Below are 14336 nucleotides of genomic sequence, written 5' to 3'. Positions count from 1 at the left end.
AAAAAAATTATTTTACACACTAATCATAATACAGCAGACAATTTACAAAATATGCATTTGAATAGCTTATAAAGAATGTCATAGCAACATTTATAACGTTTTATTAAATATAGAATAAAATGAAAATACTTATGCTACTTATGTTAAAATGGAGTTAAAGTTAAACATTTATTGCACGTGTATGTCCTCGAACTTGAAAAAAGATTATTAAATTTGCAAACACAATTAAAATATTTAAGAACAGTTATGAAGTTGGTGCAGAGATAACAGAGATGACTGTTCATACCGTTTAAAGTGATAAAATAACTTATACAATAAAACTTTTTAGGCTCAGCCAATTAGAAAGGAATTCTTAGAGTAAACCATAGTATTGATGAACATAATGTTGTTGACAAAGAATAAATATTGTTGACTTAAGCTATCCAAATTTGAAAAACAAGATATTAAAGAAAAGCAAAATTGTAGTTTTAGTATCCTATAGGAGTATATCAGTTTCATGTAATTATAAAACATCAGTTAAATGATTATATTGCAATGTTTGATAGCTAAAATACAATTGTAATTCGTATAAACTACGAGATATAGTAAAGATTGTTCGAGGAATTTATAAAAATTACGAGACATAAATAAAATATATGTAGGCAATAAAGATGAATTAGGTAAAAGTAATAATCCAATTTTAAAATTTGAGGGAGGTAAATAAATTTAAAGATAATTTTGAGAGAAATTAAAAATAGCTCAATTGAGTTTTGATTGTTTGAAAAATTACATTTTAACCCTATCATGAGTAAATTTTAAAATTACTAGAATTTTGAATGTGTTACGAAGTAGGATACGCAAACAAATTATAAAATGCTCTTTATAAATAGTTATTTGTGACATTTAAACAAAACACTGAAACAAATTATCTTAACTCTTATGTAAGGGACAATTAAGTTAAAAAAAAAACAGTAGCAGTCGTGGGACTGCCGATAGAAGTGAAAACGGAACTATTAAGTTGAGAGTAATTAACAATACGTTATAGTAGCAGTACATCTGTAATTGTGAATGTGACGCGTTTTTAATTTTCCAATTTTAAAATCCACGAAAAAATATTATCAAATAACTAGAAATCTATTTTACCACGCTAGTAAGATAAATCTTATACCGTAATAATACTCATTTCATGATGAAGAGGTTAAATATTAAAAACATAATTAAAATGAATAATGCTAAATTTTAAATACAAATATTCGTACAAATATTAAAAATGTTTAAAAATATATTCGTTGTTTTCATTATTCATTTATCTGTATAAAAATATGTTGTAGTTGCTCAATATTAATAGTTAGTTAAACATAGAATACAAGTGAGTAAACACCGAGTGAACAACAGTGAGTTGAACACCGTTGTAAATAATACAGTTATTGCTACGGATAAAGTATATAATTGCAATAACAATTAAACCCACAATATTTTTAAAACTAATAAATTAGTTAAATTAACTTGGTTCTTTCGTAAAGGTATTTTTATTGCACAATAAACTAATTTATTGAGTTAATACGGTATCAGTGAGCCAATGCGCCAACTACAGTTCCGGCAGAAACGTTCACTCATCACTTCATACGCTACTACAGGCTAAACTAAACTTCCAATAAAAAAATGATTAATTACAAAAAAAATATTCATCTATTTTCACACAACTTTCTCGCTGACAAATTTTGTCTGACCAAAAAATAAAAAAAATTCTCGCTTACTACTTTTTTCTTGTCATTGTAAACGCTATGTAAAATGTAAACAATAATCAAAATTATTTCGAATTTTTTTTAATATTTAAAAATGTAACCAATAGATTGCCAATATTAAGAGCTTTAATTTGACGCATCTTACAGAATTGTACGACATTGGCTTCACTTTTAAATCGCGAGAGGAAGCCGTAAAGGTCACTGATTTTCGCAGTCTGTTTTCATACTCCGCCGGGACAGTTTTAACACAGCGAGACTGACTTTTTCATTCAGGTTAGTAGTCCGCGGCCAAGTCTACGGTTAAAAAACACAGCGAGACTGACTTTTTCATGCAGGTTAGTATCATTAGCATGTCGGTGACGCGAAACGAGGATTTTACCCTCTACCAAAACGCTCAACGCGCCTAAAGAAGTTTTCACTTCAATAATTTCTGGAAAATGTACTAAATGTAATACTAGAAATAGTCAATTTATAGATCCTTGAAATGAATTTGTTTCCAAATAAATTGAGATTGAGGTATATTAAAGTGCTTTTGATCTTTTTAAACGGGATCGAAAGTGGATACGACACCAAAAGTTAGTTCCGGCCAACAGACTTTTAAGATAGTAGTGCTGAACACAAAATTTCAAAGGAAGAGGAATACAGGATAGTAACCCAGAATGGGGGGGGCAAAAATCCCCCTGAACTAATTCGTAATCGCAGAGAAAATATTGTTAACATTGTACAAGTTGGAGGATCTGCTAAAACAAAAAACCTCAGTTACCTGTACATGTTCGGTCTGTTTCATTTACAGATAATATTTTTAAAGATTACACATTAAAACAAATAACACATTTTTACTGTAAGTATATGGGTTTGTCAGCTTTCGCAGGTAATGTAGATATTGATGTACGAATATAATTTATTGCATTTCTCCTTTTGTTTAAAATATTTAAAGCTGGCCATATGGATGCGGTATCTTTGTTTGCTTCAGATGATACAGGTAGGAATATGTTTCGTGCAGCGATGCTTTTCAAAAGATTTTGTTCCTACTGATAGCTCTACGTTTTGTCGATTCAATACCATTAATGATCGAGAAGCAGGTGGAGATAAATTAGTTCTGAAAGTTTTGAAATATTCAATTTTCTTATGTCAAAACTGCACTCGAAAATATGCTCGTGAAGAATAAAGCACAGTAGAACACATGATTCATTTCAGAGGAAAGTTCCGCCATAAGGCGAACCTTACGAACAAACCAAATATATATGGCTTAAATGGTGACGATGCTCGCACACGCTATTTGCTTCATAGATAATAACAGCCAAATAAAAACAGTCCGGTTTCTTCTTCAGGTTTTAGTTCTACAAGAAATAATACCCTAGGTTCTTATATACCTAGCAGGAGCAAAGGGGTTAGTATAGTTTCAATATCACAAACAATATTTTTCCCACGAATGAAATACCAGAAATCATTAAAAGTTACAACCTTATCAAATGATACATGATGCAGACTAAGGATTATTTGGAGTAGTCATGTCTTTTAAATTATTTTTACACCAGTTTTAGTGTTGGGTCTTGAAAGACCTTACTGTACCAAGTCGTGTTATCCAAAACGCACTGTACCAACTGGGGGTTAAAACGAAGTTAATATTTAATGCTTTTGGAACAGTATAATTTGTTTTATGATAAATCCCAATATTAGGATTCTGTTTCATACAGGTAACTTATTCTAGGTGGGTGTAAAGTGATAATTGAAAAGTAAATATTTTAAATAAAAATAAACCGGCTTTTTGGAGGTAAAATGTATAAGGAGCTGAAAAGCTTAGCAGGAGTTTTGTTCTGATGAAAGGAAAGTTATTTAAAGCTTAAACCATGCAATATCTACTTTAATATAAACTGACTCCTTACATTTTTACATAATAGAACACATTATGTGAAAGAAACGACCAATACAAATAGAAAAGTGTTACCATTGCCCACATAACAATTTTATTTCTTTTAGATGCCACTTTGGACGGTGGCTGTCCTGAAAATTGTAAGTAGCTCACTGCCATTTTGGTTAGTTCTATTACTTCCTCTGCAAACCACGATACTCTTCTTAACTGCAAACAGAAGTTGTAACTTGAAATAACTTTATAATAATTATGGAAAATATTTGCATATTGCAGTAATAAGTTACTTTGTTGATATAACCTGTTTTTTAACCTTAACTACTATAACAGTCAAAATAAATAACGTACACTAAATAGTACAGTCTATCTGGAAATAAAAAGTACTGTATAATACCTTGGAGAATACCTTGGCGACTTTTCCTAGAGTATAAAATTTGTGTAAGTCAGATTGCAGACTCTGTGAATTCCCAAAAAACAGATTACGTCATGGACCAGAAGCTACAAGATAAAAGTTGAAAACAACCTATACAGGTAAATGAATTAATACTAGACTCGTAATAAAAGACTTACGTTCCTTGAAAAGTGGAAAAAACTCCTGAAAACAAATTTTTTCTGCTTGGTGCATACTAATTCCCAGGTTGGGTAATAAACAAAATGGGAACAAGAATTAAAAGCGGAATAATCGTATTAAATAAAATTTATTTAGACTTAATAGCAATTCCAGAGCGCAGGAAATTCTAATGCTTTAAAATTATAAGTTGTGGAATGAAGCAAGGTGAATTAAGGAATACAACTTGACTTAATAATCTCTAACATACAGAAAAGTAACTACTGTTAAGTACTTAAATACCAAGCATTATACTTTTTCAGTATTTGTTATAATTATTAAGGTAAAAAATGTAACTAAATAATAGAAAGAGTGCGTAAAAGCTAAACTATGTACCTCACTTATAAGTTTTGGGTCAAAGTCATCTGGAGGTACATTCTCTGTTCCTGGATCCTTGCACAATAATCCAGCATGAAGACAGGTTAGTATAACTCTGTAAAAACATAACACTTCGTTCAAGCACAAAATTTGAATTATATTAGTATTTATATAATTAAGAAATGTTTTGAGATGTATCTAAGTGATACGTTAACATATCTTGATGTTTCCAACGTTCTAACCTAACATACAGAAATTTTAAACTTTGAGTTAAACAAAGTAAGAAGTGATCAATGATGGAGAACACTGTTGTAATAGAGCGGAGGAATAATTTATTATAGATACTGAATCAGGAATACATTGTAGCTACACACAAATTTCTAATTAATTCAATGAGCTTCAGTTAATACATACGTGGGTACATAAAGAATGAGTGTAAGAAAAGATATAGACTTTCTAAATCAAAGAAATTTAATTCATATCTGCTAAATATCACGTTTGACAGCTATAAGAGATACAATAAGCATATAAAATAAATATCTAGACCTCTTAAGCATAGTTTTGATATAATTAAAATCATCATAATCTTCAGTTGTATTTCTAAAAAGCACATAGAATAGGATTGTTAAATCCTTCCCAAAATGTTTCAAGTCGATATTTATACGATTTCTATTTCTCAGTTTTAAATATTAAAATTCATATTCCTAAATTAAAACATCTATATACTCACGAAGCCACCTGTCTAATTTCTTTAGGACACATCCACTTTGAATTAGCCCTGTCGAAGACAAATCGCTGAAACATTTCTGCTTGTGTCCTGATAACCTCCATAGTGACCATCATCATGTGTGGACTCAATGCCAACTGAACGGGTTGATTAAGAGCTACTAGTACATTGGTTAGTGTCGAGGTGCACATCTTCACATCGGAAAGTGTAACAACCGAAACCTGTAACCGAGAGTGAACACTGTGAGAGATCTTATGAAACGTCTGCAGACACCGTCAAATAATGACATCTTAACATCGGAAAGTGTAACAACCGAAACCTGTAACCGAGAGTGAACATTGTGAGAGATCTTACGAAACGTCTGCAGACACTGCCAAATAATGACGTTACATTTATGAGGAAGGATCAAAATATATAGAGACTTAATAAAAGACTTAATACTGCCTAGTTAGCCAGTACAACTTAATATTATTTTTTATCCAATGTTCCGGAACTAAATTATCGACGGACTAACTACCTAATTGGCAAGCGTATGAATATTTTATTGTAACCCTTCGTAGCAGCCCAACTACGTGACCGATTTCACCTTGCGCGGTATGTCCGTAAGTAAAATTTATTTTTTCGTATTATTAAATTAGCCCTTTGATTCCAAACATATAAAAATGAATGTAACGTAAAGTAAAGTTGTAAATAGTACAGTAACTTACCCTTGAAGATCTTTTATTTGCTTGATTGATATGGATACAAGTTGTGGCGTCGTCCTTCTGACGAGCACGTTGTCGTGATAAGTTTTTTGTCTCATTAAATGGCTAATACCGTCGCAAATTTGTTTTAGGCGAGCTCACGTATTATTTGAGTAGATGGCTATAACTTTCATAACTTCTACTCCTCTTCTAGTAATTACCGACTAGAAATAACCCTTCTTAGACTACAGCTTCAATGTCTCGTGCCAAGACGCCGACGCCCGGATTGAGAGTCTACATATTGCGAAGGGAAGTAAAATCTTAAAGTTTTATAAAGTAAAATATCGTAGGCATAATTCCATTGAACATTGGATGTTTTAGGCCCACCTATCAGATATACATTTTTAGTTCTTGTACTCTAATTGGCAGCAACGTGGCAAGGCGTACATTTAATTTACCAACTAAAAGTGGTGCTTGTAAGTTTCATAAATTAAATTGAACTTATAAGTAAACTTTGCAATTCGAGTATTTATTACTACGACCTCAGAAGTATCCACCCCCATGTGTTATCGTCATTCGGTACAAATATTAAAACAATGCACCCTTTCTCAATAGGTATGGATTTATTTTTCCTTCAAACATTTGTGACAGAATCACGTATCACTATGGCTAGCCTATTCCTTCACTTATTCAGCTGAGTCAAGGAGATATTCAAATATCCAGATCTCTATTTATAACGGCCTTGACCTAGTCAACCGTGGTGATACTGTCGAAATAATGGATTTCTAAGGCCACCGTTGGCTCTAGACTTCAAATAGTTCCGCTCACTCCGATCGCATCCTGCAGTACAGCACTGAAAAGTTCACTCTGGTTTCCCCTGTTTGATGCTCGAGCCGTCAGGTTTATACTTTACTCTGTGTCCCCTTTAGCAGTACCTACCAGCGGCCGGTCTTATGAGGACCGCCTCCGGACTAGCCTTCTTTGGGACTTTTACTTGATCGTATCACCTTGGCAATCTAGCGGCAAGTTGTCTCACATCAGCTTTCTTCACTTTCTCCTCCGGTCCTCCGAAGTAAGCTGCCAGGAACTCTCTTTGCTGAAATCCCTGAATGCCTCCTGCATCTAACTTCAGGGCATCGGAGCTCGTCTAGGAGTGGCAGGCGCTCATACTCGTCCCTTCTTTGTATTAAGGGCAAGCATGGACCTACACGACCTCGTGGCTGAGCTATTATCCCTAATCGCCCTTTTTTATTCCGTGACCTCCAGTGAGACATTAGAATTGCCCTCCATCCTGCTCCATAGCCATCTGGCTGTAGACGGTTTTAGCTCACTCAGTGTTGTAGTTTAATTCAGTCCTAAATACACAGTATTAAACCTGTTCTTTCATGTATTTATATTCATAACCTAATTTATAAATAAATTGAGTCGTTTTATGACGTGGATATAGCCCATTTTGCTAACTGATTAACCTCCTCTCTGATTTTCTTTATCTGTTATATTATGTAATAGTCGATATTTATATATTATGTGTGTTTGTCCGTGGTTTGCTACGCGTTTATTTCCGGTATAGTGTAATCCCAATTTTTATAACAGACTTCACCTTGATTTTCTCTTACTTGGTGCTACCCTGGTGCATCATGACAGATTAGGAGCAGCTTCAGTTCATTGTTCCGGGTTTGACCCGCAAGGAGCAGGACTATTACCTGGGCAACCACTGGACCAACTTTTACCTCCCTAAGGATAGACCTTCACTGCCATCGACTGTTTGCTCGAGTTGAAAACTGCACCAAGGTTGAACCCTTTTACTTGTTTTATTATTTTATGACAATTCATTCGACACCACTTGGAAGTGAAATTATGAACTAATTCAACTAACTTTAGACTTAAAAAACACAATTACTAACGACTTGGGCCTATTGCATATTTGTTTAATGTTAATATCTGTAGTTTGTATTTAGTTAAGGTACGCATGCAGGGTTGTCAACCCATATATTTAAATTTTAAATTACGGGCTCTACAGTTAGAAGATTAATAATTTAGAATTGGTTTTCTTTGTTAACTGTGACTCTTTTTACTCGTAGGTATCCATGAAGGCTAAAATCTTAACGCTAAATTTAGGTTAATGAATCCTCCTACTGGATTTATATTCGCATATTTTTAATTTTGTATGTCATTTATTAGTGGACTGCCGGATGTAGGAGCATTTTTATTTATTTATTCAATTTTCTGTCAGGTGCTGTTAAATTAGGATATGTGTTTGTTGAAAATTGTATGGTAGCCAACGGTAGCGCCACTGGAAGCCAGCACTAATGGCATTTCCGATTTTTACTTTCCCGACCTCATATCTTAAAATCTTAAATATTTACAATCTTTTTACGTAAATTTTAACTTCTTTCACTAGGGGGGTAAAACCCATTATAGATGTTTACTACATTTTTTTATATTTAATATTTGTAACTTGTTGAAGGCATTGTCATTTGTTAATTTATTTTACATTTTTTGCCTATATTAAATTTTTTTTCTTTATATAAATTTTTCCCCTTAATTTTCCAAAAGTTTTAATGTTTTTCGTCTATAATTAGGTTTGTAAGCAACCACTATAAATTTTTTATCTCAATATGGGGATTTGCTCCTTCATTGACTTGTAACGTATTTATGTAAAAAAAAACTTCTCTAAAGCAAAACTTGTTTTCTTTCTTATTCTTTCAAAATCATGACACGCAGAAAAGGTGGAAGTATTTTTAATATTTTTTAAAACTTTAACTAGGAACATCTCGCTTAGGTTCCAGCCACGCTACTACTACCATCTGTTGGGGGGGGGGGTGGTTAGCGTGTTGATTTAAGCTTGATATTGCACAATTGAACTTATATTTTAATAAATATTAGTATAAATACGCTATTATTTATTTTGTTATTTGTTATGAAAACCTGAAAAATATCTATTAAAACTGTTATACGAATGTTATTTAAAATTACTAGAGTAAATTTATTTATTTGTATAAGGTAAAAAAATTAAAATAGTGCATTTTCGTACAACAGTTAAGCTATAACTGTATAGTTTCACGTACACAAAGTTTGTACAGAAACCAACGTCACACAAACGAAGGACCATCAAAACAACTACCAATAATTTCATCAACAGTTTATACTACATATCACATTTATTTATGTATTACGAAGCAACTGCAGTAACGAATATTACAGTATATACTGACCTGAGTAACATATTCAAGTAGTCTGTTTAAAACCACACTCTTATCCTTGTCAGGAGGTATTATGTCTGCGATGTAAGATATGGTCTGCATAGCCTCTGTAATAAAACACTTTGTAAATTTTATACCCTGGCTCAAGCTGCGTAATAAATTAGCTGTTTGGGTCGTTTTGAGTTTCATACGTAATGTTATATACTTTTAGCCTACTCCTTTTAAGCGTAAGGACTTATACAAATATTTAGATTCCTACATTTAATGTAAAGAGGTAACACAAATTTTAAAATTTAAAGATCCTTATAGATCTTCAAAATATTTTTTTTCTTACTTTCATAACTTTGTAAAAACTATGAACTACATTTTCTTGTCAAAGGTAATTATGTTAGTCCAAAATTTAGTAAGTTAATTTCACTCTTACATTGCAATTCATGTTATAATGTAAAATATTTTAAGTACTAAATATTTATTTAAGAATATAAACTTTAAAAATTGTTTACAAAATAAAAAGTCTAATTTAGTATTTATAAATGATTATTTGGTTGAGTTTACAAAAAAATTAATATAAAATGCTACATTGTAAAATATTTATCTGAGATTTAATAATGTCTGGATATTTAAGAGTAATCCACGTTTTAATTATTTATTCCTCTTAAATATTCACTCAGCAAACATTGAATTTATAAGTAATGTTGTTAAAAAAAGCCTTGTTTTTGAACAAGTAGTTACTGTGAAGTGATATAATTAACTCCATATTATGTATTTCTATACTCAAAACTTGTATCTTAAATTCACATAGAAGAAAGCGGCAAAATGTTGTGTTATTTACCGATGAAAATACGCTCTAGATCTCTTATTAGAAATATAATTTTTAACTGTTATTTTCTAAATTTAGTCATTATTAAAACAATACTGAGGAACCCAAGTCCTAAATCCGTTCAGTTAAATACACCACATTTTTACTGCAATGTTTTACCAAAATGTCAAGTATAAGTAACTTATAGCTTTGCAAATTGTATAATACGAGTATTAACTAATTATTGATATGTCTACCTACTTAGCTTGTCTCCTGTCATTAGTATATCGTCTATAGCCTCATATCTTTCTTCCAACTCAGAGTCTGACATTTGCAAATCAGTTAGCTGAAAGAAATTGTTAATGTTTAAATCCACAGTAAATATATTACAATAGCATTACACAAAATTTTAAATATTGTATATCTTTTTTAATTTACCGTATTTCCGTCTGTTTTTGCATAATGTAAAAAACTAAAACTTTAATCAAGTTATCAAATTAAAAAAAATAGTTTTTTTCCAACTTTTTAGTCATAAGTTTCAATGAAATATATTGAACATTTTTTAAGAAATATATTTCTAAACACATTTCAGAAAATATCTGTAACACTCATCACCACTTCTCTCTTAGCCTTAGTACACGACAAGTTCTTGCCACCCATCTAGGCGACGTGTCGTGGGTGTTGCCCTTTGTATGCACCCTGGTGGCTGCACAGGTCCGAGACTGCATTTAAACGCCTTAAATTCCAATGGCAGCTCGCTAATAACAGGTTTGATTCAAATGGGATTCCTAAAACTGTTTCTTTTTGCAGAAGGCCTTTTCAGTGTACAGAGAAACTTCTCTAATGGTTGTATAAAAATATTCTAGTTGTCTGGAAATTTTATTTTATAGTTTCTTTTAGACAGAAAATATTTCATTAGTAGCTTTATCAGTAGTTTAAATTTTTTGTTGGTAAAATCGTCTTTTACTTTGTTTTTTTTTTATTCATAAAGTTGCTTTAACTTTTCCGTTTACATTTAGACCTATGTGTTATGGTGTACGTCACCTTCTGCATTAATTGTATTAAACTACAACAGCAATAAAATCGTACCCACAGAGTGAGCATCATCCAAGATATTTGTTAATTCCATCTCGTGAATAGGGTTGTGTATTAATTCTGATGATTATACTATTAGGTTGGCTCTTTATAAAACAGGCATCGTTTCAGTTTTTCTGGTTTCAACTTTCATTAAACGTTTTGAGTTTTTGACGAGGTTGTACCTTTTACCGGATATGTTTATTTAGGGAAGGAAAGTGATTACAATACTTGAATGTGAAGAAATATACGAATAGAATACTTTTTGTGTTTTCCTACTGGTTGATGCTTCAAGTATAATGGTAGACTACGTAATGTACAACCGTTATATAAATTATTTTCACGCCCATTGAGCTGTTTATCGCCTATACGTTTAAACGTATTTTGAAAGAGATATTTAAGTTTCTTAGATACATGTTTCAGTTGAGCAATAGAGCGTCATGACGATAAAACAATGTATATGACAAGTAACATTGTAGTAAAACTTTTCATTATAGTACTGGTATGCATAGTACTGGTATGCATAGTACTGGTATGCATAGTACTGGTATGCATAGTACTGGTATGCATAGTACTGGTATGCATAGTACTGGTATGCATAGTACTGGTATGCATAGTACTGGTATGCATAGTACTGGTATGCATAGTACTGGTATACATAGTACTGGTATGCATAGTACTGGTATGCATAGTACTGGTATACATAGTACTGGTATGCATAGTACTGGTATGCATAGTACTGGTATGCATAGTACTGGTATGCATAGTACTGGTATACATAGTACTGGTATACATAGTACTGGTATACATAGTACTGGTATGCATAGTACTGGTATGCATAGTACTGGTATGCATAGTACTGGTATGCATAGTACTGGTATGCATAGTACTGGTATGCATAGTACTGGTATACATAGTACTGGTATACATAGTACTGGTATGCATAGTACTGGTATACATAGTACTGGTATACATAGTACTGGTATACATAGTACTGGTATACATATACTGTATCTGGTATGCATAGTACTGGTGTGCATAGTACTGGTATACATAGTACTGGTATGCATAGTACTGGTATACATAGTACTGGTATACATAGTACTGGTATACATAATACTGATATGCATAGTACTGGTATACATAGTACTGGTATGCATAGTACTGGTATACAACAGGTTCAATACCGGGGGGCACAGTAGTGTTAAGTGACGTCACCACACATTGTGACTCTTGGTAAGCTGTGTTAACATTGTGTACTATAGCTATAGTTATATACATTTTGTACTTAACATTGAATAATATAGCTAAAGCCGTACTAGTATATAAAATTGTGTACTATAGCTACAGTTATACTGGTCTTTGACATTGTCTAATATAGTTAAAGTAGTACTAGTATATAAAATTTTGCACTACAACTAGAACAGCAGTGGTATAGTTAAATGCACATAAATTGGTAGTCGATAGTAATGCAAAACTATATATAGGCTTAAAAATAATTATATAAAATGTTTCTTGATTCTTTTAGAACTCTTGAATACAATATTACAAACCACGAGTTTATAAAATGATTGAACAAAGTGATAGTTAGATACCTATGAGCATAGTTGATATTGATAGAATATTTTCATAAAGAAGTTAAATGTTAGTGATTGCTATTTTACACTTGTCTTAAGTTAAGCTAAAGTTGCATTGTCTATAGTGGATATGTACAGCAGAAAAGTTTGTGTCCACAAATAAATTGTCTTAGATCGCAGTTGAATTATTGATCCTTTAAAGAAGGATTCATTAATAATAAATTAAGAAATAATATGACATTACAGATTATGAGAATTTTCCGTAATGGTGTGCTTATCATGTAATACCCAAATTGGCTGGTGTTGTGTTTGAGGCGCTATTCTATCGATTTACTCATATCTAGAGAAATCGTGTTTAAAAGGTAAATTGGAACTCACTCGTCCTAAGGTCAGAAGTGCCCCCTTTCTAATTAATTAGCAACAAGGGTGGGGATTAGATAAGAAAGAGATCTCTGAGGTTGACTGGGAGTTTTCAAGGCACTACGTTTCTTATTCTTTCTCGTAATAAAGTATGTATTAGCAATCCATAATAAACTATTAATATTTTATTTGAGTACTTTTTCTTGCATCTTGGATTTTTTAATTGAGTTCTATATATTTCATTAGTAGAGCACTAACGAATTTTAGTTTTTCAAATACAATTGAATGTATATTATACGGAACGAAGCTTATTATTTCCTTTATTTGAAAGGACTTGCAATCTTATTTAAATCCAATGAAACCTACTAGTAAAAGTACTTACAGTGACAGAAATATGTCTACTCAGTGAAAGTCCATTCTGGTTATTTATTAAATACACAACGACGTTACCTCTCGTCAGTTTAACTTCACGCAACTCTCCTTGATATGAAGTTCCCAACATTCTTCCTGAAAAAAGTTAAAAAAACTCTGAACATATGCATAATTCCATATTTAAAAATTCTAATTGCAAGATTTATGGATTTACTTTACGTGTTTTAATATTAAATGAGTCTCTTATGGATCGAAACTGAAATATCTTTGAAACCTAAATAAACTAAACCATTTTCCTAACGTTTTCGACACGGCAAGTAGTGCCGTTTAAATAAACATTTAAAATACATATAAACATTGATAAGCAAGCCATTTTTTCCTAACCCTAAAAGTTCACTAAAATAAAGAAACTAATTCACTATAAATTTGATAGCCACAATTGAAAAACTTATTAAAACGGCATGGTTATGGCTGAAAATGGCAAGGTCCTATCTGAAGGCCCATAAAAACAATTTATACCTCCAAGGAAATAATCAATACGCATCTAAACTCTTCTTACATTGGCAGATATATTTATTAGCTTTATGGTAAACAATATCTGAGATAACTGAGAACAATGATTCATAAGAATAATCAAACAATAAATGTTTAAATGATAAAGGACGATTTTAAAACATTAAAAAATAACCGATAAACAGAATAACAAACAACTTAAATGGACGAATGAAAAAAATCAACCAAAAAAATATTTTATCCCAATGAAGATTTTATGCTATATTTGGTTATAATGAGGAATAAAAAATATTTCTATAATAAAGATGTTGGGTTTAACCGTATTAAATAACCAAACTTGTATATACAGATATACATATATATATATATATATATATATATATATATATATATATATATATATATATATATATATATACACACCAAATTATATATAAAAATTAATTAATTATTAATTATTATTTATTTATATTTATGGTTTTTTATATAAATATATATATATATATATA

At 31.4% G+C, this 14336-nt stretch overlaps 1 protein-coding gene across 1 annotated transcript; it reads right to left on the bottom strand.

The window, feature by feature from the left end:
- Positions 1-10184: 10184 nt before the first annotated feature.
- LOC124361335 (DNA-directed RNA polymerase subunit beta''-like) lies at positions 10185-13151 on the bottom strand. The gene is made up of 3 exons (XM_046815384.1): positions 13140-13151; positions 11478-11999; positions 10185-10277 (listed from the first exon to the last, which is right to left on the bottom strand). Exons 1-3 carry the CDS (start codon positions 13149-13151, stop codon positions 10185-10187), a joined length of 627 nt encoding a protein of 208 aa, XP_046671340.1.
- Between the last annotated feature and the right edge of the window lie 1185 nt (positions 13152-14336).

The sequence above is a fragment of the Homalodisca vitripennis genome, chromosome 4 (assembly GCF_021130785.1).
Source record: "Homalodisca vitripennis isolate AUS2020 chromosome 4, UT_GWSS_2.1, whole genome shotgun sequence".
NCBI lineage: Eukaryota > Metazoa > Arthropoda > Insecta > Hemiptera > Cicadellidae > Homalodisca > Homalodisca vitripennis.
This window is presented reverse-complemented; position numbering and strand designations above follow the sequence as displayed.

Excerpts from the sequence above, each read along its gene's own strand:
- LOC124361335 (XM_046815384.1), bottom strand. Across the intron at positions 10,278-11,477 it reads ATGAAAAGTTTTACTACAAT|CTAACTGATTTGCAAATGTC; the intron begins GTTACTTGTCAT and ends AATTTCTTTCAG.